This window comes from Grampus griseus (genome assembly GCF_964374135.1).
Source record: "Grampus griseus genome assembly, chromosome: 10".
Lineage (NCBI taxonomy): Eukaryota > Metazoa > Chordata > Mammalia > Artiodactyla > Delphinidae > Grampus > Grampus griseus.
Genome location: NC_139004.1, coordinates 39,351,380 through 39,375,500, shown reverse-complemented (window position 1 = coordinate 39,375,500; position 24,121 = coordinate 39,351,380). Strand labels below are relative to the sequence as shown.

At 57.2% G+C, this 24,121-nt stretch overlaps 1 protein-coding gene across 4 annotated transcripts in view; it reads right to left on the bottom strand.

The window, feature by feature from the left end:
- Nucleotides 1-24,121, bottom strand: part of GRM4 (glutamate metabotropic receptor 4) — a gene marked incomplete at both ends in the record, with an annotated part of 118,105 nt that overhangs the window by 39,169 nt on the left and 54,815 nt on the right. For all 4 annotated transcript variants that reach the window (XM_082663640.1, XM_082663637.1, XM_082663638.1 and 1 more), the window contains one exon: nt 23,563-23,779. In XM_082663640.1, the coding sequence (XP_082519766.1) occupies nt 23,563-23,674 (112 nt within the window). The remainder of the gene's footprint in view (nt 1-23,562; nt 23,780-24,121) is intronic.

The window sequence follows — 24,121 nt, the reverse complement described above, 5'->3', positions numbered from 1 at the left end:
TATTTTGCATGGATTCACTCATCTGAGGTCCGTATCATCAGCACAGCTCCAATTTAGAGATGAGGACGCAGAAGTGCAGAGAGGTTAAGTGGCTTCCCCAAGGTCACACAGTCAGGCACAGAGTGGGGTTTGAATGCAGGCTGTCTGGCTCCTGAGACCACCCCTTCGCCCAGTCCAATGTGTCACGACCGGTCACGTGGAGTCAGGGACCAACCGGCACCCGTAAATATGGCTGGGCACAGGGCTTACCCTGGGCTAAGTACCACTGGTGTCACTGGCCCCACAGTGAGAAACCAAGTGTCTCCACGGCCCTCCTGACCCCATGCCACAGCCAGAGAGGACTGGAGTGGCCCAAGAGAGACCGCATTTACCAAGCATCCACGGCATGTCTGGCACTCAGTGAATCCTCACACAACCTGGGGCAGGGGCTAACAGCCCCATCTTACAGATGTGGAAACTGAGGCTCGGACATGCTAAGTAGACTGACGGAGGTCACATGGCCGGTCAGTGGGCCTGTAATCCAGGTCTGTGTCCAGAGCCTCCCTCCGGCAGAGAAGGGAAAGGCCCCAGTCGCTGGGTCTCTGTTAACCCCCATCTCCTGCAGCCCCTCCCCACCCCTGGGAAGATCTCAAGTCTCATGCTAAGCCCGCCAGCCCTCCCGTGTCCAGCCCCCGCCTCTGCAGCACCATGACTAGCACTCCCCTGGGACGCCCTCTTCAAACCTCTCCACCAGGGCGGGGGCACTTCTCTGCACCCCTCCTCCTTTACCACACGGACTCTCTCTTTGGATAAAAAAAAAAATCCATAAGTCCATACTGAGAGCAAATAGAATCCAATTAAACCCAAGCAGCGAGGAATGAGCCCATGCCCTATCTCTGCACAGAAGCTGGAACACTCCACCTGTCCCAGGCTCCAGGAACAGGATGATAAGAAGAGGGGCATGAAGGAGTCTGGCGTTCTCCGTGGCTCCCCTAGGCCTTCCTGGGTCACTCGTGGCAAGCCCCTCACCCCACACACAGCCCCAGCCCCCTGTCCAGCACCAGTTGCCGCCACATGCCAGCTGCGAGCTCCGCCATCCGCCCAGCCGGTGCCTCCGTGCAGGGCCGGGGGCAGGAAGCCGCAAGCACTTGCCAGGAGCCTCTGAGTGCCTGGGGGCAGTGGGGACCTGGGAGAGCTCCTGGCCCAAGTGCTCTGGGAACAAGGAGACTGAGGGCAGACTGCACCAGGGGGTCTAGAATCCTACAGGCCAGTGTGTCCCCCTCCACATCCTTCCCAGAGAAAGTCACACACGGGTGCAAGGGAACGTGCCCAAAGACGGTCACTGTGGCACTGTTCGAAACAGCAAAAAAATGGAAACCACTTAAATATTTTACAGCAGAAGAATGGCTAATCCGTGGTGTGTTTGCACAATGGAATATTACGTAGCTAAGATTCATAAAACAGCTCTCATGTATCAGCACGACAAAACCCTGAAAACATAAAGTTGGCTGATAAAGCCAAGTGCAGCACAATCTGTCCCATTTATGTAGAAATTAAAAGCAACAAATAAGATTTATTCTATAGGGACACACACATATATACGAGCAAAAGCTGCATGAAGGCAGATTTGTTCTATTGTATGCACCGCGATCTCCCAGTGCCTGGCACACATTAGGTGCTCCATAAATGCTTGTTGAATGACTAAACGGGGACAAGAAGGGAACTCATCCCCTTCAGAGTCGTGGGTAGAGGGTACCTCAAGGGAGGCAGGGATAGAACAAGACTGAGGGCTCCGTGAAAGGGCTTCCAGGCAATCCCCATTTTATTTCTTGAAAAAAAAATCAGAAGCAAATACAAGATGTAAAGATGTAAATGCTTGGTAAATGTGGACCCCAGAACCCAGGCCAGACCAAATTTTCAGACACGAGTGACAGTGAAGGCATTCAGTCCCTGTGTGCGCTGCCCTGAGCCTCTTTGTGCATCTGTGACACGGGGTCACTCGGCCACTCCCGGCTCGGTGGAATCCACAGGACACTGGAGGGGAAGCACATGGGGAGCCCACCTGGGGCTGCCCTCCTCCTCCGGCCATCTGGCTCTCGAAATCCTACCTCCCCCCCCCCGAGGACAGGCTCTTTCCTGGCCAGCCCTCCCTGGCACTGGAACCCTGCGCCTCCCCCAGGCTCCAGGCACCTGCCCTGACTTGAACGTGACATGGAGACTCCACTAGTGAAACTTGATATGGGTTTCCTCTTGCATTTTGTGGTCTCTGTGCCCTTTCCATTTGCAGTCTGGTGACCTTTCCCGGTGTTCTCTGGGTCCAGCCAATATATCTGGGTCAGTGTCTGCCTCCAGCTGCACTCCCCAAGGGCAGGGCCGGCTCTGCGTGTTTGTTTGTTCATTCGTTCATTCATTCATTCATTCATTCAAGAAGTGTCCTGCTCAGTTCCTGGCACATTTGGTCCTTAAGAAACAATAGCAAGTAGGGACTGCCCTAGTGGCACAGTGGTTAAGAATCCGCCTGCCAATGCAGGGGACACGGGTTTGAGCCCTGGTCCAGGAAGATCCCACGTGCCGCGGAGCAACTAAGCCTGTGCGCCACAACTACTGAGCCTGCGCTCTAGAGCCCACGAGCCACAACTACTGAGCCTGCGTGCCACAGCTACTGAAGCCCGCGCACCTAGAGCTCGTGCTCCGCAACAAGAGAAGCCACTGCAATGAGAAGCCCACGCACTGCAATGAAGAGGAGCCTCCACTCACCACAACTAGAGAAAGCCTGCGCGCAGCAACAAAGACCCAACGCAGCCAAAAAAATAAGTTAATTAAAAATAATAATAAAGAGGGCTTCCCTGGTGGTGCAGTGGTTAAGAATCCGCCTGCCAATGCAGGGTACACGGGTTCGAGCCCTGATCCGGGAAGATCCCACATGCTGCGGAGCAACTAAGCCTGTGGGCCACATCTACTGAGCCTGCGCTCTAGAGCCCGTAAGCCACAACGACTGAGCCTGCGAGCCACAACTACTGAAGCCCACACACCTAGAGCCCGTGTTGCGCAACAAGAGAAGCCACCACAACGAGAAGCCCGCACACCGCAACGAAGAGTAGCCCCCACTCGCCGCAACTAGAGAAAGCCCGCGCGCAGCAACAAAGACCCAACACAGCCAAAAATAAATAAATAAATAGATAGATAAATAAATAAAATTTAAAAGAAAAGAAAAACAAAAGCAAGTAAAACCCCTTCCTTGGGAGCTCAGTCTAGTTGGGAAGCAAGACAGGAAGAGAGAGCGACCAGCCCCAGGAGGGGCTCAGGAGACAGCATTGCTGGCCACACTGGTGGTGGGGAAGGCCCCCTGGGTGCCAGGCCCACCGCATGCTTCCCCAGACACCAGCCATCCAACAACGCACTCTGTCCTGTGTGCTACCGCTGCTTTTCCTTCACTGAGTCAACAAATGTTTACTGAGCACCGTTTAGATGCTGGGATGCAGCCATGAGGAGGACAGAGCCCCTCCTCCCATACAGCTCTCACTGCAGGGCAGAGGAGGAAACAAGCGGAGTGACGTGATGGAGGGAGGCTGGGGGCTGCATCCTAGGGGGCAGGGAGGCCGGGCCACGCAGTGGCAGCAGCACATGTGGACTCTACTCAGACTTTTTTCTAGGAGCTACTGCCTGGCCTGAGAGCCAGGAATTGAAGACACTTTGGACTTGTAAATTCCACCTGCAGGTGAGAGATCGCTGCTGAAATGCCCTCATTTTTCTACCCTTCGCTGTGTGGGACTGTCCACACTTGGCTCCCGCCATCAGCACAGATGACCCAGGGAGCTTATTTGAGGGCAGGGCCACGGAGACCTGCAGGCACTAAGGACTCAGCAGGGGGGCAGGGCGGGGCGGCGGGGGGGTGGTCATCAGCCCAGTTTCCCGCCTGAGGTGTCTCCCTAATGTCCTGGTGGACTCGGGTTACACCAAGTAGGATCACTGCACCTGTGCTCAGCTTCCTTCTTCTCTTGGCACCTCCCTGTCCCCCACGGGATGGCTCTCTCCACTCCACCCATCTAAATAAGTCCTCCCCACTCGCTCCAAGCAGCCCCCAGACCCCCTGCCTTCACGACACGCCAACCTGTGGGCTGAACCTAACCCGGTGGCCCAGAGCAGGCAAAAAGGAAAAGCCTCCTCCTGGAGCAGCCCGCTTTCACCCAAGCTCACCCCAGGTAGGGGGCAATCGGGGACCTGGGCTCCCCTGTGCCTTCCCAGAGCCCTCAGCCACATCCTCCAGGCTTGGGAATCCTCTTGTTCCCCCATCCTTCATTCTCTCACTCACCAAGAGACCTACCCTCGCCAGGAAGCAGCTAAGCAGCCAGCCCGCAGGCAGTGGGCAGCAAGGTGACCCAGACAGGGCACTGTGTCCACAGCTCCAAAGCCCTCTTGCTCTAACACCCAGAGCCCTGGGACCACATTCTGCAACCCAGGCTGTTCCCTCGCCCCAAGCAGCAGCCCGGGCTCTGGGCTCCAGACCAGGGGGGAGAAAATCCTCCCCCAGAGCGTCGAGCAATTTCCCTGCAGACAAACAGTGCAGGAGACCAGCAAGACTGGGCTCTTCTCCCCTTTCTCTCTTTCCCTTTTCTTTTTCTTTCTTTCTTTCTCTTTTTTTTTTTTTTGTCTTTTTAAATTTAAAATGGGAGAAAAGCAATGAAAGACAAATCCTAGGAAATCAAGTGGAAAAATCTACATTATGGCAAAATGTGAAGGCAGCAAATTGCAACATGGAGAGAAAGTGGGGACTGTTAGCAACCCAAGGGGGTCCCCCAGCTCCGCTACGTTCCTGCCAGAGAGGGAGTTGGGGGGAAGGCACGAAGGAGGCTGGGAGTTACCCGGGACTGTATGGCCTCACACACACACACACACACACACACACACACACTCACACACACAGAGGTCTTTCTCCCTGGTCCTCCCTTCTTTCCCTCCCACTCCAAACCATCTCTCAGGAAAGGGAGTTACTCAGAGGGCTCAGTGACTAACATGGTGTTACTTTTGTTTTCAACCAGGAAGGAAGTCCTTGTCTAAGTAAATGGAGCCACGTGGCAGATTCCAGGCAGTAGAGCTGTGGCTAAAAGGGTGTCTGAGGTCAGGAAGGCACCCAGGCCCTGAGCGAATGCCCCCTAACCTGTGGCTGTCCGGGGTGAGCGGGGCTGGGGGGCACAGCGAGGGGTGGACCCGCACTCTGGCTGGCTCTGGCTCCACAGAGGGCTTGAGGGCTCTCCGGGCGGCAGCTCAAGCCTGGTTCACGGCCACCATCCCCCTGTCTGCTCCACTCCCGGCCTGACTCTCCACCCTCCGGTGTCCACTCCATCCTCTTTCTAAAGCACAAATCCCTCTGACACATGGCTCCCTGCCTGCAGCCCTTGGTGGTTCCCCACCCGTGTGTGTGTGTGTGTGTGTGTGTGTGTGTGTGTGACATTCAAGGCCACATCTCCTCCTCAGGTCTGGTCCCTACAAAAATCCACCATCTGACCACATCTGCTGCCCCAACAGGCCTTAGCAGAGGCTGTTCCCTCGGCCAGCCCTTCCCTTGCTGGGCCCCAGTTTCTCCTCCGTGTCTGTCTCTCCACCCCAGCCCTCATGGGGCCCAGCACACACGCTGTGCCTGCTAGGGTCAGGCAGTGACCCACGCTTGCCGGTTGAATGAGTCACTGAGTGCCCGACTGACAGGGATGGGAGGGCTGGCGGGGCAGAAGCCGCTGGCACGGGCAGAGGGGCAGAGGCTCTGTAGGAATCTGAGGTAGCCACCTGCCACCTTCCCACTTCCTTTGGGAACCTCCCTGACCCCCAAAGCCCACTATGACCTCGCCTCTGAGCCACCGCCTGGTCACACGGAGTGCCCGAATGTCTGCATGCACAGGCTCTGGGCACCCACTTTGTGCCGGGCTCTGGGCTGCAAAGGTTATCCATGCACAGCGCCTGCAGGACACACTGATGAGCTCCAAGTACACATGGTGCTGGGCGTCCTGCACACCAGGACCTCTCTCTCAGTCCTGCCTTCTGTTGGGAACTTACTTCTCCACCTAGATGCAAATTCCTTGCTACGAGCGCTCAAGAAATGCACATGCAAAAGAACAAGTGGAGAAGTATAAGATAGCCATGCAAACAGCCGGGCCCCAAGGGCCAGAGCCGAAGACAGCTGGGCCAGTAGAGAAGGGCATGAGCGCAAGGCGACTCCAGCCCTGTGGGCACGGTGGGCCCACTGTGAGCGATCTGGCTGGAGCCAGGAAGACCCAGGTACCAAGGGACAATGAGGGGGAAACAGTCACTCCGGCTTCCCACCTGCAGGTGTCTCCCTGATATATACCCCATCAAAGGTTTGTGCAAAGCGTGGATACTGCACCTGCTGGCTTTCCCCTCCCCTCCAGTCTGAGACAGAGGGGAAGATGCCTGCTCCACTGCTTCCTGGCTGTGTGACTTTGGACAAGTTACTTAGCCTCTCTGAGCATCAGGCTTCCCATCAGTAAAATGGGAAAAAAGCCTGGTGGGGCTGGAGTGAGGGTCAAATATGATGGTGTTTGTGAAGGCCTGGGTTGGCCTCCTGGAGCCAAAGCCACTGGGGAGCAAGTCCTAGTGGGGGTGGGGGCTGCTGAGGCAGGGGGGCAGGGACCTCATCACCCAGCTTGGGTCAGGACCCAGGGCTGGTAAGAGATGCTCTGGGGACCAGAGACACCAGTTAAACTGAGATGTCCCCAGGGACAGAGTGCTAGGCAGAACCTGGGGCCTTAGCCTAGAGGCCCAGGGTCTATCCAAGGCAGGACACACATCCTTTCTTTCCTGAACACACTCAGCTCATCTCCCCACCCCTGCATCACTCTCAGCCCTGCCCCACCACACACACATGGTGACACACACCCTCACACAATCACATACCACACATCACTACAATCTCACAGCCACACAGGCTCACACACTAACCACACCGCCCCACACAGCCACACTCACCACGCCCAACCTCCCAAAGTCACACCCTCCACACAGCCACACAGACACAGACCCAGGCACACAAGTCAGCTGTTCACATCTCCACCAGCCAGCCCGGCCACACGTTAGTACCATCAACACCTCTCCTTTGCTACTGGTGCAGGGGAGCCCGGCTGGGGGGTGCTAACGGGGATGGGGTGGTGACTGGGTGGAGGGGTACAACTATTTACCGAGGAGCCTCAGTGCCCCCATCAGGGCAAAGTCCTCAACTTTCCTCTGAAACCAGGCCGTCCACTCACACCCTCCTGCCCCCATAGAGAATCGGGCTGGACCTGCAGGTACGGGGGGCACAGGCATCAGAGAGCTGGCCTGCTGTGACACAGGAGGCCGAGGCTGGGCACAGATGGGGCCCTCATCCCACCTCAATCCCTTACTTGATAAGAGCCAAGTCACCCAACCTCTCTGCACCTCCACATCTGCATCTGTAAAATGGGAGGGCATTCTCGCCACCCCCCAGACGTGGCAGGGGTGTTGTGAGGATTAAAGGGATCACCTGGCCCCTGGGGGGATATTTTCAGCCAGGGCAGCTGTGGGGCTCAGAGCCCCTGAGCTGAGTGCTGCCGTCCCCTCGCTGGGAGGCCGCTGAGCAGCGCAAGCTGCTCAGAGCTGCATTATTCATGGTGCTCAGCTCTGAGCAGAGGGAAATTTGCTGAGTGATCGACCTAATATCTTAACACAAACCCATTCAGGTAAAACACCTTTGAAGCAAGAAAAGCAGAAAAAAGGAGAGAGAGAGAGAGAGAGAAGGAAGCAGAGGTGGTGGAGGCAGGTGGTGGCAGGAGGGGACTGAGCGGGGAGGGGCCCTGAGACCGATTTCTGGCCCGCCTCCACCCCAAGGGCCCCCAGGAGACCCCTTCCCCCCAGGCCCACCTCCCCCCACTCTCAGTGGCCATGCCGCGCATTCTTCTACTGAGGGAATCCCGCCCGTTCCTCAGATTTTGTTCAGAGAGGGAAAGGAGTCTGCCCGAGGCTCACACAGCAAGTCAGGCCAGCCAGCAGCCAGAAACAGGACTGCTGAGTGTTAGCTGAGTCCTCTGCTGAAAAACCCCTTTCAGAACAAGACAGCCCAGCTCCAGTGACACACCTAGGGGCTGAGATCACATAGCGGCTTCTCAGCCCCTTCCTCAGCCTCACTCCACACTCTACAGCAAGACCACTTTCTCCAGCGCAACTCAAATTTTCCCACCCTGGAGCTTTTGCTGGTCCCTCTGCCAGAAATACCCCTCCTGCTTCCCCACCTGCCCAACCCCACCTCGGGGCTCAGTTTCTGCGCCTCGTCCCCCACAAAACATCCCAGAGTGGGGACTCATCACTGCCCAGCCCGGCTCTCACCTCACCCCTCTCCACTGGCACCTGCCATCCTCTGCCTAGGCTGTCGGTTTGTGACTCTCATGCTTCAGGGCATGAAGGCTGGAGCCAGGTTGCCTGAGTTCAGATCCTGGCTCTGCCACTTCTTAGCTGTGTGACTCTGGACAAGTTACTCACCTCTCTGGGCCTTGTCTCCTCATAACAAAGCATGAAGAATAAGTGAGTTAATCCATGTAACAGTGCCTGGCATGTAAGTACTCAATAAGTGTTTGCTGTTATAACACTGTTGCCCCTTTCCTCCATTAGCCCATAAGCCCCTTCAAGGGGCTTTCTTTCTTGACTGTATCTTTCTCTTTCCTAACTCCCTGGTTTCCGTCAGAGTCTCAGGCATACAGGAGGTGCTCAATCAATGTTGGTTGAACTGAGCCTAATTTCTGGCAATGTTGTCTGTCTGGTCTCTTCACCCCAGATCCCTTGGGAAGAGAAGACAGCGCTGCGCTGGTGGTAGAGACCTCCGTGTGGGGTAGGGGCATGGAGAAGATGACCTCTGGCCAGCTCCAGCCCAGAACAGGAAGCGAGGCTCAGTTGGGCAGGGAGGGGCCAGGGCTCGGGGTCGGCAGCCGGGCCTGCGGTTTGGCCAGAAAGGAACAGGCAACTGCAGGCTGGGATGAAATATTTAGGAGCCCACATTCCCAGGAAGTGGAAACTGACAAGCAAAATGAAATGTTGAGATGTAATTACCCAGGCAGGCCAAGCATGTCTCCCCACCGGCGGCGGGCTCAGGCCCCCGCAACGTGCCACAAGCAGGCACTGGGTAATGAAGTCCTCCTGGACCCTCTCCCACACCAGCCGTCCTCTTCAGGCCAGGGCGGGGGGAGGGACGGTGAGCAGCCCGGCTCTGGCTCCTCCAGGCCGACCCTCTTGATGGCAGAACAGCAGGAAATGCAAGGAATGGGGGTCTGGGCCCAGCCCTGGCTCTGGATGTACCTGGGGTGAGGCCTCAGCTTCCTCAGCCAGAAAATGGGGCCGCTGATGCCCCCGGCCGGGAACGAGGATGAGACGGTGGGCGTGAGTGTGCTCCACAAACTGGCTGTGGTGGAGGAGGGCAGCGAGGACAGCGCAGACACCAGCCCGACCCTGTGGACCGTCGGACGCTTTCTTGAGGTGCTGGGCTGCCTGGGACTCGGGTTAGTTAAAGAGTTGGTAGACAAAGGTCAGGGACAGAGGCCCAGACGTGGCCCTGAGCTGGAGAAGCACTCACCCCACCCCCCAAAACCTGCCCCAGGCTTTCCCGACACTGTTGGGGAAAAGCTTGGGGCCCCACAGCCTGGGGGCCTGCTTGGCCAGATCTGGGAGTGGAGAGACAGGGACCAGGGAGGGCTGGAACGGGGACTCCGGGCCTGGATCCTGGGAGCAACCCTGAGTGGGCCTCGGGAGGGCATCCGGGGAGGAGAGGTGGGAGAAGGGTGCTCAGCTGACCTTGCCCTTCCTGTGGAAGGCCAGAGCTGGGGCAGGGGATGCTACCATCTGCTAGCTTTTCTCAATAGGCATTTGGGGTCGGACGTGTTTCATAGTGAGAGACTGTCTCATGTTGTAATGCAAGGGACATCTTGGGAATCTAGACACTAAGTAACAGGAGGGACTCGGGCCATTGTGATATTTATGTTGACATTTCAATGCTCTCCAGGCACTCCGGCCCCGGTGGGACTGCCCAGAGTGAAGAGGTCTTTTTTTTTTTTTTTTTTTTTTTTTTTTGCGTTACGCAGGCCTCTCACTGTTGTGGCCTCTCCCATTGCGGAGCACAGGCTCCGGACGCGCAGGCTCAGCGGCCATGGCTCACGGGCCCAGCCGCTCCGTGGCATGTGGGATCTTCCCGAACCGGGGCACGAACCCATGTCCCCTGCATTGGCAGGCGGACTCTCAACCACTGCGCCACCAGGGAAGCCCAAGAGGTCTTTTAATTAATCTAAACCAGAGCCCTGGCCCCTCTCCAGGCTGGCTCCATGCCCCGGGGGCGGGTCCAGCCTCACCTGGCAGCAGCCAGCTGACCCCTCAGGCCCGAATCCCCTGTGCCCCCCGACTCCTGTCGGCACTGCCTGACCAGACCAGAACCCCACACCTGCATGCACACCTCAGCCTGCCCAGCCTGGCCACCCCACCTCTCCACCAAAACTGATCCCACCCCAGCACACCCCTCCCTCCCACCTTCGCTGGCTCTCACCTCCCTCAGGGCTCAGGGCAAAATCCAAACCCCTCAGCCCAGTCCTCAGGCCCTGCGGCCTCAGCTCCCATCACTCCCCACCTCCAAGAGCACCTGCAGTTCCGAACACTAGACTGTTCCCTCTGCCTTTATGACCAGCTCCCCTTCCCAGATTCCTTCAAGTCAGCTTCTGTCAGTTCTCGAAGATTCATCTCAGGCCCCCTCCTCCAGGAAGCCTTCGTAGTTGTCCCCAGGCTCCCTCTCCCCTGGGTGCCAGTAACGATCGCATTGTCTCAACCACTGCACTTAGCACAGGGAAGGGAAATTACTGGACTAGATGCCGCTGAGCTCCAGGGAGATGGCCACTGCTGGGCCCGCTGCCGGGCACAGAACATCCATTGATTCAGCAACAATTTAAGCTCTTCCTGGTGCCAGGTGCTGCCCTCAACACTACGGGGGCAGCCACGGATCGGACAGACAAGAATCCTGCCCTCTGGGAGCCGACTTCCCCCTATGAAGTAGACTATAGATGCTGAGGAATGAATGAACAAATGACTGAATGGACTAATTAATTAAGAGCTGGCCTATTGTCCAGAAGGCCTCTTACCCCCGTCTCCAGCTCCCGTCCCTCCACCCTCATCTTCCTGTCTCCCGACTCGGTCCCCTGCCCCATCCTCTCCCTCTCCCCCACACACACGTTACTCCACAGCCCCTCATATTCAGGCAGCACTCTTCAGTCGAATAATGTTTGCACATGTTCTCTCATTAGTTCCTCCCAATCAGCCCACGTCTTAGGTGCTACGACCATCATACAGATAAGGAAACCGAGTCCCAGAGCCTAGTCCCAGCTGCCTCCACCTTTCCTTTCTCCAGCCCATCTGCTCCCTCTCCTCTGCCTTTCTCTCTCTCTCTCCCAGCTTCTGGGGTATCTGGCACGTTTCCACCTCTCTCTGAGCCTGTTTCCCCATCTTAAAATGGGGCAGGCAGAGAGGTTCTGAGAGATGGTAAACAGAGCCCGTGCTTCCCCTCCACCGCTCTGCAGCCCCTACTGCGTCCACCCCAACCCCGCTCCATTTCCTCTCCCCTTCCTCCCTCCTCTCTCCTCTTGCTTGTCACTTTGTCCCCTGCTTCCTCCCCCATCCCAAGGCCTCCCTCGGGCCCCAATACATCTGCAAGATGGTCGTTAGCTTTCCTTCTGGCTCGTTAAAAATAAGAATTTGCATAGAATATCCATATGATCATTCTGTCTACAGCAAAATGGGGCACAGATATAACCCGCCACATGAGTCAGGGACAACAAGGAGGATGGTCACAAAGGGACTGGGAACAACCAACCAGGAAGAGGCCAAGTGCTCACCCTTGAGGCCTCAGAGGCAGCCCCTCACCCCTCCAGCCCTTTCTTGGCCTTTCTGATGGTTAATTCACCCATTTTTGTCATTCTTACAATAACCAGCACAGTAGGGACTGCAATTACCCCATTTTACAGTTGGAGAAACTGAGAGCCAAAGGACAGACACACAGCAAGTCCATGGAAGCCCTGAGGGTCAGCACTGTCTTCCACGGGCCGACCTACCCTGCTCAGTGTCAGGAATGCTGCCCCCTCCTCCCTCTCAGAAGGAGGGCATCATGAATACCCACATTCAGTCACTCAGCTCCCCTACCCAGAGCTCCCTGCTGCTCCTCTGAGACAGGCCCACCGTTCTTCAAGGCTCTCTTCCCATCACCCCCTCCTCAAGGAAGCTCCCCTTCCCCCAGTTCCCATCCTAGCACCCCACTCCATACAACACAATTTAGCCAGATGCAGAGATTTTTGGATACAACTGCTTCCAAACCTCTCATCCCAGCTATATAATTGCATTCAAACCTGCCTCATCCCAAAATGGATTCGCAGCAGTGCCCAGAAATAAACATATTTGGCTAAAAGAGAAATGGATAACAAAATCGAGGGGAAGGGACCAGCACTTTACAGATGAGGCTCCGGTCAGCACCCAGGGACTGGCCGTTTGTTTGATGGGGACCTGAGCCAACCAGGGCTTCCCCCGTGTCTGGTGCTGGCGCTGTCCGTGGTGCTGAAGCCAGGACCGCCTGGGCGACGCCCCTGCCCTCTGCCCACACGCAACCCGGGACCAAGTCCTGCGGGCTCGAGCTTCAAAACATACCCCAGATCTGTCTCTTCTCACCACTCCCAGCCCCTTGGTCCCAGTCATCATCCCTTCTACCCTGGAGGACAGAAGTAGCCTCCTCACTGGCCTTCCTGCCTCAGGCCCACAATCTCTGCCCCACACAGTGGCCAGAGGGATCCTAGTAAACCCAAGTCCATTCACGTCCCTCTTCTGCTCACAACGCTCCCATGGCTCCCATCTCACTCAAAGCAAAAGCCAAAGTCCTCACAGTGGCCCAGAAGGTCCCCTGTGATAGGCTCCTCCCCTTCTACGTCTCTCCCCCTCATTCACTCTGCTCCTTCTTCTTGGCTATAGTCCCCAAATGCCAGGCAGGCTGCTACCTCAGGGCCTTTGCACTTGCTGATTCTCCTGCCTGGGGCACTCTTCCCACAGATCTCTGCATGGCTCACTCCCTCACTGTATTTAGGGCTCTGCCCGAATGTCACCTCTGCAGAAAAGCCTTCCTTGACCACCTGTGTTATAGTCTCCCCTACCTGCACCTTCTGTATAATTATGCTGCTTTGTTCTTCTTCACAGAAATGCCCATCAGTTCCTATCTGAATTCTGTTACACGGTGATGTATTTACTTGTTTACTATAAGCTGCCTCTATCTCTCTCCCCAAACATGAGCTCACACGGTCAGGGATCTTCATCTGCTTAGTTCACTGCTGTATCCCCCATGTCCTGGTTCAATGTCTGGTACAAAATAGGTGCTCAGTAAATATCTATAGAGCAAATGAATTAATTACTGTATAGAAGTGAGGGGTGAAAGGGCTGGAGAAATGCCCCCACTGCCCTCCTTACCAGCCACATCCCCGCAGAGCAGGCTCTGTGATCTGGAGGCCTGGACTCTCTCCTTCTGAGCCCCTAAGAACTCCAGGAGCACGAGGGAAGCCATCACTGAAAAGGTGACCATCAGGGGATGCATTCCTCCTGATCTCCAGGCCCCGTGACACCCACTTTTAGACAGAGCCCTTCACAGGCTCATCCAAGGCCACACGTGACTTGGTGACTCCTGTCACACAAACACTGTCCATCACAGGAGCCACTCCCCTTCCTCCTTCCCTGGCCCTGAGAGAACCTCTGGCCTCTGTGTGCGGCGGTGTGGGGGGGGAGGGGGAAGGGGGGGTCCTCCAAGGTCCAGCCATCTGACTGACCCACCAACGTTTCCCTGGAGAAGCCAGGTGAAAGGCATCAGACAGCTCATTGAAAGGAGGGCTCCACCCACCTTCCTTCCCTCCAGCTGAGCTCCGGGAGTCACACAGACCAGAATGCAAATCCCAGCTCTGCATCCGACAAGCTGTGAGGGACTGCACCAGCCCTTGGGCAGCCTGAGCCACGGTCACCTCCTCTGTAAAACAGGGACAATTCTCAGGGCGGCTGTGTAGGAGCTGGGGCCAGGGTCTGGTAGCTTCGATGAGGATGGGTAATGAAATGTTCCCTAGAAAATTGTATATTAAAACAAAAGGAGGTCCAGGGGTCTTCACACAGACCAGGCCGGGCTGCCTGAGGGGCTGGTGCAGGAGGCAGAGCCTGGGGCTCAAAGGCTCTGGGAAGAGGGCTGGGTGGGTGACACAGGATAATAAGGCAAAAATGGCTGCAGGCATCCCTCCGTGTGTTCACGACATGCATGAGCCCATTGAAAAAGGCGCACAGCCCCTTCCTGGTCTTACGATGAAGAACTGGAGGCTTGGGGAGGGGCAGTGACTTGCCTAAGGTCACAGAGGAGTAGGGGATGAGGCTGAAACCAGAACCCCCCCAGGACACTCAGCAGCCCCATACTGGCCTGAAGTAGGAGCCTCAGGGTAGGGCGGGAAGGAAGCCACAGTGCAGGGAAAGGGGAGATGGGGCTTGCTTTGGTGACACCTCCAAGAAGCTCAGAGTGGGGGGCTGGGGGGGCTGGAACCCTGCCTCAGATAGGAAAACAGGCTCAAACCCAGTAGTCAACAAACAGGTGAAGAGGGCTTCCTGGGGGTCAAGGCCCAGACCGGAGCTGGGGGTGGTGGGGGGCAGGGAAAGGTCAACGGCCTTTGCCACCTGCTCTTTAACAAAGGGGAAGAAATCGGAAGGGATCCCTAAATGTGGGAGCCTCGGAGGACAGATTCCAACATGCTCCAGTGCAGAGGCTCAAGGAAAGGGAGGAAAAATAAACAAGGGCAGGAAAATGAACTTGAAGACAATGGAGTTCAGACCAGGTTTAGAGATGTGTTTGTCAAAAGACTCAAAGGTAAAAAATAAATAAATAGACCAAAGAGGCCAAAGGAGCTGAGGAAACAGATGCTGCAGATGTGGCTACTCTGTGGGCTCAGGTCTGGGCTCAAGAACATAGACACAGCAGAAGCCAGAGGCCCACCCCATGGTACCGGGACCTCCATGTGGTGAGGACAGAAAAGCCAAGAGAGATGGGTGAGAGATGCAAAGACCCACATCACGGGGGGCCTCAGAGGTCCCCTGACCCATTGCCTTCACATTGGTGATGAAGCTGAGGCTCAGAGAGGGAAAGTGACCAGCCCAGTGTTACACAGCCACCCAGAGACAGAGCCAGGACTAGAACTGGGTCCCGATCCTCACTTCCTACTCTGATGAATAATGATGAAACTTACACCTCCAGAAGCTTAGTGCTTAGTGCAGGGCCCAGACTGTGCTAGTTAGTGCTTTACATGTATTAACTCATTTAATGCTCATGGCAACCTAGAAGGGAAGTGCTTCTTTTTTTTTTTTTTTTTTTTTCCTGCAGCACTGCACAGCTTGCGGGATCTTAGTTCCCTGACCAGGGATCGAACCCGGGCCGCCTGCAATGGAAGCACGGAGTCCTAACCCCTGGACTGCCAGGGAAGTCCAGGGAAGTGCTATAAATATTCCCATTTCATGAGGTGGAAACTGAAGCCCAGCGCCCCCAAGTGACTGCTCAAGATTGCACAGTTCATGGTGGCCAAGCCAGCATCTGGGCTCTTAAGCCCTCCACTCTACTGCATCATCCAGGGAGGACAGGATTCACAAAGGGGCTGCAACCAGCAAAGGAAAACTTTTTTAGACCTGGAAGAAATCTTCAAACATGTTCCACAAAAAAGCCCGGTGAAAGAAAATGTTGCTTCCTGTCCAAGAGGGAAGGGATGCAAACTCAGAGCAAAAAGGGCTCATTGTCCATTCTGTCTCCTTCCTCCTGTCAATCCCGTCAAGCTTAGAGGCGAACTCGGATGGGAGCATGTCCCCATTGTGATAGGCCAGGGCGAACACATCAGAGATGAGTCAGAGAGAGAGGAAAAGTGGCCTGATGACACCCAACCCACGGGACTCACGAAATCAAGAGGTGCCAGCACCGCACTGAAGGCCGGGGGGGCGGAGAAATTAGAGCGGCACCGCACTGAAGGCCGGGGGGGGGGGGGCGGGGGGCGGAGCAATTAGAGCAGACAGGCGAAGTCCCCTCGGCAGGCCAGACAGCGCAGGGTTCACCTTCAAAGCGGGACAGAGACTGACTGGGTAATCACTGAGCAGCCACGCTGATGCCAGCACCTTGCCAATCTCGCAGAGCATCCCGGAGACCCAGCTGGCACGTGGTGGGCCTCACAGCTTGGCAGGGGATGCCCATACCAAGTCCACTGAATTTCCACCCACAGAGCAGTGACGGGCAGCAGAGCAAGGGAGAGGAAGATGCAATTTGTCTCAAGTTGGGGGCAGCCTGGGTGATAAGCTAGAATGGTGGGGACTGGCTCCGGGGTGGGGTCCACTCCCCTCCCACGTTCTTGGAAAATGCATTGGTCAGTGGGCAGGGCTGAAGGTCCCTGGGCTGTGAGGCCCAGAGGTCTCCCCTCAAGAAGATGCTACAAACCACCCTGCTCTCTTATACACCAACCCAAGGCCAGTGGCAGGATGCCTCCCTGTTTCCAGCGCCCTGCCCCATCGGCTAATCTCAACCACATTTCACCTGACTGAGGGTGAGAAGGTCGCATGCTCCAGGCTCTGTCCCCATACAGTTGGACCCACTCATCCCTGAACCAAAAGACCAAGCCTGAAGTGACCCCATGATGAGGCTTTGCTTACGAGAAGGATGCCTGGAGTCAGGCGCCTCGGGCTAGGAGGACCCAGCCTGCCAGATGTCAGAGCTGGACCCTGCAGATGAGCTGATGTGCCCACTCCTGTCACAGATGAGAGACGGGGGCCCCAGAAGGGCAATGACGTGCCCAAGGGCACAGGGCTGGTCATCTGTTCATCCTACAGACATCTACTGAGGCCCCACTGTGGGCGAGGGACGGCGAAGGACACAGAGCCAAGGGGGTCCTTCCTTCCACGGCCTCAAGGGGCCCAGTCAAGTGGAAGAGGAAGAGGGGGAATTCAACAAGCACTGGGGCAGGTATGATTGGGGTTCCCAGGAGGCCAGCCTAGGGGAAGATCATATGCCTCCCTGGGTAAGCAAGTCTGCAGGGAGGAGGGGCCTTGGCACTGAGCCGTGATGGGCAGAGAAGACTCCCCAGGGCCCTATGTAACTTGGACATGGCAGGTGGACACAACAACCCCAAGTGCCAAAAAACTGTTAAACGCAGGGTTGACCTGAAAGAAACAGCTCCGCTCCATCTCACATGGGTCCCCATCCCACGGCTACTAGGACCAGGCCAGGCCCCTCACTGGGGTCCCATCTGCCTGCTCACTCCTTCCTCCAGGCTGTGCTCACGCTGTTTCCCCACCTGGCACACCCTTTCCTTCCTCTCCACTTGTCCAAGTATCCCTCCTCCAAGCCCTGCTGGACTGCCCATCTTGATGCGCTGGGCCTCTTGCAACCCTGGAGTTTATCTCTTCACCTCAACACATGCGTCATCACATCCCTTCATTCAATTATTAAGGCAAATTCTCCTGGGCACCTCCTGCAGGAGGGCAGGGTGCCAGGTCTGCGTGGGCACTGCTCTTCCCACGCCCGCTGAGAGCTGGCAGAGCCCACTGCCTCTCTCCTCTCCTCGCACAGGGGCTGGGTACCCAGTGGATGTGAAATAAATCCATGAAGTCCAGGCCAGTGGGAGACTCGAGCGGGGTCTGGAGGGCTGAACCTCTTCCTGTTCCTGCCCTCTGGGGCAGGCAGCACCTCAGAACAAAGCATCCCGAGGCAGGCGCTGCGGTGGAAAGGATATCTGTCCTCGATGAGTCAGGATAGGGTTGGGGGCAGCCAGGAGCTCAGAGGGGAGGGCAGGGTCCCAGGGCAGCCTGACCCCAGAAGCCCGTGCTCTGTCAGCCTCAGTCTGCCCTTCTATAGACTGGGAGAGCAACCTTTCAGGCCTAGGATGGGAAGAAGGGCTAAAGAAGTGAGTAGGCGGCTGGATTTCATGATCACCCATCCCACAAACATTTACTGAGCAACTACTGTGTGCCAGGGACTGTGCTAGAGGCTGGAGAGGTACCAGAGAACAAAACAGGCAAAAAATCTCTGCTGTCATGAACCATAAACAAATAAAAATGTACTTGTCAATGCTATAAAGAAAAACAGAGCAGGGAGCATGGATGGAGAGTAGTGGACTGGGGACTCAGTGGTCAGAGAGGCCCCTCTGAAGAGGGGACCCCTGGGAAGGCAGCTGAATGCACTGAGAATGCAGCCACATGGACAACCAGGGACAGAGCTTTCTGGGCAGAGGGAGAAGCCAGTGCAAAGGCCCTGAGGTGGGCTTGTGCCTGGAGTGTTAGAGGAGCCGTGAGGAGGTTGGTGTGACTGGAGAAGAGCCTGAGAGGGGAGTGGAAGGAGACAAGGTCCGGGAGGGCAGGCAGCAGAAAGGGGAGCTGCTGGATCCTGGGGGTGCCCTGGGGCAAACCTCTCTCCTCTCTAGTCTCCCAGAAGGATGAGCAGTGCCATCCCCTCCGTGTGGCACGGCTCTTTCCAGCTGGCCAGCTTCTCCCCACTCCCCTTGGAGCCTCTGTTTACAGCTGGAGAAGTTGAGTCTAGAGATGTCACAGAGCCAGAGGGATGAGATGCCCCAGCCTTGGGCCTCCAGCTGCCAGCCCTGCCACTCCGCCGCGCGGACGGGCCCATCTAAATGCAAGTCTGACGCTCAGCCCTGGGAGTTGGACCTGGAGGTCAGACCAGCAACAGCTTGACTCACCAGCATCTCCGGAATACCAATGGGGGATGCGGGGACACAGCAGGGAGATGAGACTTTAAATTTTCCACCGTGCGAGGGACAGGACATCCTTCAAGGAGCAGGCCTGAGGCTCCCACGTCCCTTCCCGCCACACCCAGAAAGGCCCTCCCATTCTCACCCTAGGAGTACAGGCCTAGATGTGCCCAGGGTGCTGGAATCACTCATTAGAGAACCAAACTCCCAAGGTGGCCCCGTGGAGATGCCCCTGCCCAGAGCTGACCTGTGTGTCCTTCCTATGACGTGCACCAGAGATCAGGAGGCCACGCTGGATTCAAATCCCACTCCTGCTACCTTCCAGTGTGTGGCCTCAGGGGAGTTACTTAACCTCTCTGAGCCTCAGTATTGTCATCTGTATAATGGAGTTGTCTTGAAAGACAAATGAGTTAACATGTATGAAGCACATAAAATGGGGTCTGGTCCACAGGAGGGCTCCATAAATGTTACCTACTAATATTATCCATTGTCCTGTCACCCACACAGGAGCCCTGGGCTCTGACACTCAACATTTCCTTGTGATCTTAGGCCCCTTGACTTCCCTGAGCCTTGGTTGTCCTCATCTGTGAAATGGAGCACTAGTGCAGGTAAACTGAGGCTCACACAAGGCCCCACTGATACGGAAAGGCTGTGGGGGTATACAAGTTCATACTCCAGACCCCAACCCCCAAGAGCGCCCAGGACAGTGGTGGGAGGCACCGAGGGCGGGGCCCCACCTGTGCCACCCCCTCTAGCCTTCATCTCCCTCCAAGGGTGACTCACTCACATTAGCTCCAGAGCCCAGGTAGGGCCTGCTCTGCGTACCTAATCCCAGGCCTGGTTGTGTCCCTAGCCTTTCCCTTGGGCAGCCTCTGCCTGGCAGGGAGAGGGGGAGCCCTGCAGCCAGAAGGAGCGCACACCACACAGATGGGGGATGCGCCCGACACCTCACAAAAGCACACACACGCCCACGACCTGCTGCAGACACCAGGGCAAGCAGGCTGGCCAGGGCTCCTGTGATTTTGTCCCTCATCCTGTCCTTGGACACTGCCTGTGGCCCCACGCAGGGCCCAGCACCACCCCCTCGGGCCTTCCATCACTCCCCGGGCCTCCCCAAGAGCGGCTGGCACCAGGGAGGGCTGGGGCCCAGGCAGCCACACCCCTAATCATAACCCTCCCATGTGCATTCCTGAGCGCCGACCTCCATGGGCCGGGAGCACGTTTCATTCTGATAACAACCAGTTTCTTCCCCACTTCGCAGATGAGGAAACCAAAACCGAGAGAGGCTGAGTGACTTTCCCAGAATCACGTGGCCAGCAAGTGGCTGAGTCGGAGCCCAGGTCTGTCTGTCGAGGCCTGTTCCTTAACATGCACTGCCGTCTCTGTGATATAAGCTGGGGGAGACGGATAGCGTGGGGGAAAGGGCCTAGGGCTGACAGCCTGGCTCCAAGTCCTGCTCCAACACCTCAGTGTGTGAGCCTGGGCCAGCCACTTCACCCCTCTGAGCCTCAGTTTCCTCATCTGTAACAGGGGGACCAAACACTGTCATCGGGATTCATGAAAGTGCGGTGAGGCTGCCTGGCACAGTGCAGGGTTCAGTCAAGGGCCATAGGCTGGCTCAGGGCGCAATCCACATGACCAAGGGACTGGGGTGGGAGGGCACTGCTGATGGGGACTGGAAAGTGCAGCGCCAGAGCTTTCTCTAAGCCCTGTGCCAACGGCCCAATAGTGCAATAGTGCTGGGTGCTACCCAGGAGCTCCCCACCCAGAGGATGGAGCTGGGCTCCAATCCCAGCTCCTCTACGTTCTGGCTGTGTAGTCTTGGGAAAGTGACCTACCCTCTCTGGCCTCAGTTTCCTCATCTATAAAAAGGCCATCGGCTTCCCCGGTGGCGCAGTGGTTGAGAGTCCGCCTGCCGATGCAGGCGACACGGGTTCGTGCCCCGGTTCGGGAAGATCCCACATGCCGCAGAGCGGCTGGGCCCGTGAGCCATGGCCGCTGAGCCTGCGCGTCCGGAGCCTGTGCTCCGCAACAGGAGAGGCCCGTTGCTCCGCAACAGTGAGAGCCCCGCGTACAGCAAAAAAAAAAAAAAAAAAAGGCCATAATTATGCTCCCTGAAGGACCCACCAGAGCCCAGCACACACAGGCACCCAGGACTTGCTGGCTGAGCTCTCACCAGGGCTCTGATGTACACCCTCAGCCTGGCGAGCGCACCCTCCCGTCCTCCCCGCTCCCCGGCACTCCTCTGAGCAACGCGAAGATGATTTATACTTCAGAGGACGAATCAATACGATATATAGCCAAAGACATCTTTAATCTTTCACAGGAATTAGGCAAAAGGTACAGCGGCCCCTTTCTACTGGCCGCTCAATTCTGATTTCAATTTGGGCAGCTGGAGCGTGGCTTTCTCTCTCCTTTTCTTTTCATTTGCCTAAAGATGGTTCTCCAAATCAAATTTCATTTAGCAGGCGGGGCAGGGAGACCCAGCTGCCCAGCCAGGGCCCCGGGGCTGCACACCCTGCCAGGGGGTCTGCGGATGAGGGAGGTCCGGCCAGGTGGGAGGCCAGACCCTCAGCAATGGGAAGGAATGCAGGTGGCAGGGGCACAGCTGTGCCCCTGTGCTGGGCCCGGGCAGAGCACCTAGTTCTTTTATTTTTCTAGGGGTCCTTTTAAAAATCTTGAGTAGACTTTCTATTCTCTAACTACTCAATGCCTGATTAGATGCTTGCAGAAAATTCAAACAGTAGCCTTAGCTTCAGCCAAAATGCAATGCCCTGACCTCACCCCAATCCCATGCCTCTCCCACGCTTAACACATCAGCATGTGTCCCTCCAGGCCAAGTGTGTGTGTGTGTGCGCGCGCGCGCGTGCGTGCGCACGCGTGACTGTCATACCCCCATCCCTTGCACAGGACTGGTCCACATGGGTCTCAGTTACTGCAGTGGGAAATGGGCAGAAGACAGAGTGACAAAGCAGTTAAGACCTCTAGTCCTGGAGCCAGCGCGCCTGGATTCAAATCCCTTCTCCGCCTCTAACTTGCTCTGTGACCTGGTGCCAATTATTTGGTGTCTCTGAGCCTCAGCTTCCTTCCCTGGACAATGGGGGTACCTGCTTCATCTGGTGGGGCAGATTACCCAGAACACCCGGTATAAACAGGGGCTCGGCATGTGCCAGCGGCATAGGGAAGGCTATGTTGAGTACAGGGGGCGGCTTCCAGGTCCCTATGGCAGGGACCAAACACAATTGAACGCTAAGATTCTGGACCTCTGTCCCTACCCCCATCCAGCACTTTTGTCCCCAAATCCAACAGAGGTTGCACCTGAATCAGAAAGGCAGTGGGCTTGTTTGGGGAAGGACTCAAGCCGTCAGGGAGGAGAGGAGCCTGCAGAGCAGGATGGGTGGAGCCAGTGCAGAGAGGTATCCAAGTCTGAGCAAAGAAAGAAAGGATTTGTGGGCAGTCGGCGGGGGGGGGGGGCTGGAGTCTGACACTGCCCAGCCTGCCTGCAGGTGGGAATGGGGTCTGTCCACCCCCTGCTTCCTTCCGTGGGGGCCTAGCTGCTGGAGCCGCAGCCATCAGTCAGCACTACCCCATTTCCACCACCCCGCCGCCCTCGCCGCCAGGTTACAAGCACCCGAGCTGCTTCGGCTGTACAATTAAAGGGGCTTGTCTGAGATTTATAGCAGGATTATGCCTGCAGGGTGTTACCAACGCCAGCCTCTGGACACTCTGCGGTCCTTAGGAAAAGCAATTAGAGTTCCGGGGTTCTCCGGGTATAAATATAGAGACGCCATCCCCCAAGGTCGAGGGCGCCACAGTGAGCTATTTAGAGACGGGGCCTTGGGAGAGGCCAGGAGAGGAGGCAGAGGGGCCCTGTCTGCGGGGAGGAGGGTCCGCCAGGAGCGGAAGGGCCTCCCTGCTTCCCTCCATGCCCCACGCAGCACGGGAGCCGTCCCTTGGCCCCCACAGCTCTGAATCAGCTTGGCAGGGCTCACCAGCCCAGGTGGGGCCCCCGACCCAGGGGCCTGTCTGCTGCCCTGGACGCCCACACACACAGTCCCACACAGGCTGTCCTGCCTCAGTGTGGCCATCGGAAAGGACCGGCCAGAGGCCCAGGTCTGGGCCTGCCGTGGAGGCAACCCCTGCCTGCTTAGCCTCTCCTTGCCTGCTGGTACCTAGAAGCTTATCACTCTGGGGACGGCAATTCAGGAACGCAGTGAGCTCGGCGGGGCAAGGGGGCCTGTGGTAAGCGCGGAGGATCCGAGGAGAGCACGTCACTTTCCCACCCTTCCCCGAATCCCACCCACAGGGCACCTACCTCCCTGAGGCCGGCACAGCCCCACCGCAGCCCCTGCTCCTAACCACACGGCCCAAGTTTAAGGATTCTGAATTCTCAGTCCCTCAGACAAATCCTTGCTCCAAGAAGCTGCTGGTCGGCCTCTGGCTCCTGGGTCCCTGAGACCCCACTGAACAAGCCCACCTCCATCCCCACCTCCTTCTCCTCCTCTCTGCCTGAGAACAGGGTCTGTTCCATCAGCTCCCATGCTGGGGATACTGACAGTCCCTCCGTCTGCCCAGCCATGTCCGCAAAAGTCACTCACATCCACCCCCAGCCCCCAGCAGTCACCCAGCCACCCGCCCACAAGGCCACAGGCTCAGAGGAGAGACTCAGGCCCATGAGGGGGTGGCCCGGGGCAGGAGAGCCCAAGGCAGAACCCAGGGAGCGGCTCCCGAGCAGCGCTCGGCCACCACGCTGTGACGTCCCCCCGTCCCCAAGCACGACCCTGAGGGCGGGCGCCGGACTCACCGTCCTCACGGGACTTCTGGACGAAGGCCTCCACGCCACTCTCGCCGTAGCTGCCCTCCGAGGCTAGCGTGGACACGTAGTTCCACTTGAGGGCACGGACGATGTCCACCATGGCCTGGGCCTGGTACGTGTCCGAGGGCACCACGCGGGAGAAGAAGTCGTAGCGGCTGTTGTCACTCAGGTCGGGGGCTGTGGAGGCGTAGCTGATCTGGGGGATCTGGGGGCGAGAGGGGCCACTGATGGGGGCGGCTGGCATCTCACCCTGCCCGGCCAGCACCAGCCCCTACACCCCAACCTGCCTCCCATCCCATGGCCTTGGGACCACCACCCCCAGCCCTTCCCATGGGCACTGCCTCCTCTCGTCCTGGGGGAGACCCCTTGACATGGGCTGAATAGGTCCCAGCCCCACTTGACAGAGGAGGAAACTGAGGCCCAGAGAGGGTGGGCAAATGGTTGGTCAGCCCCGCCCCGGGCTCTACCCAGGGTCCCAATGCTTCCCACCCCCTCTCAGCTCCCCTGCTCCCGTCTCTCCCCAGGCCTCTCCCTTTTCCCAGCAGGA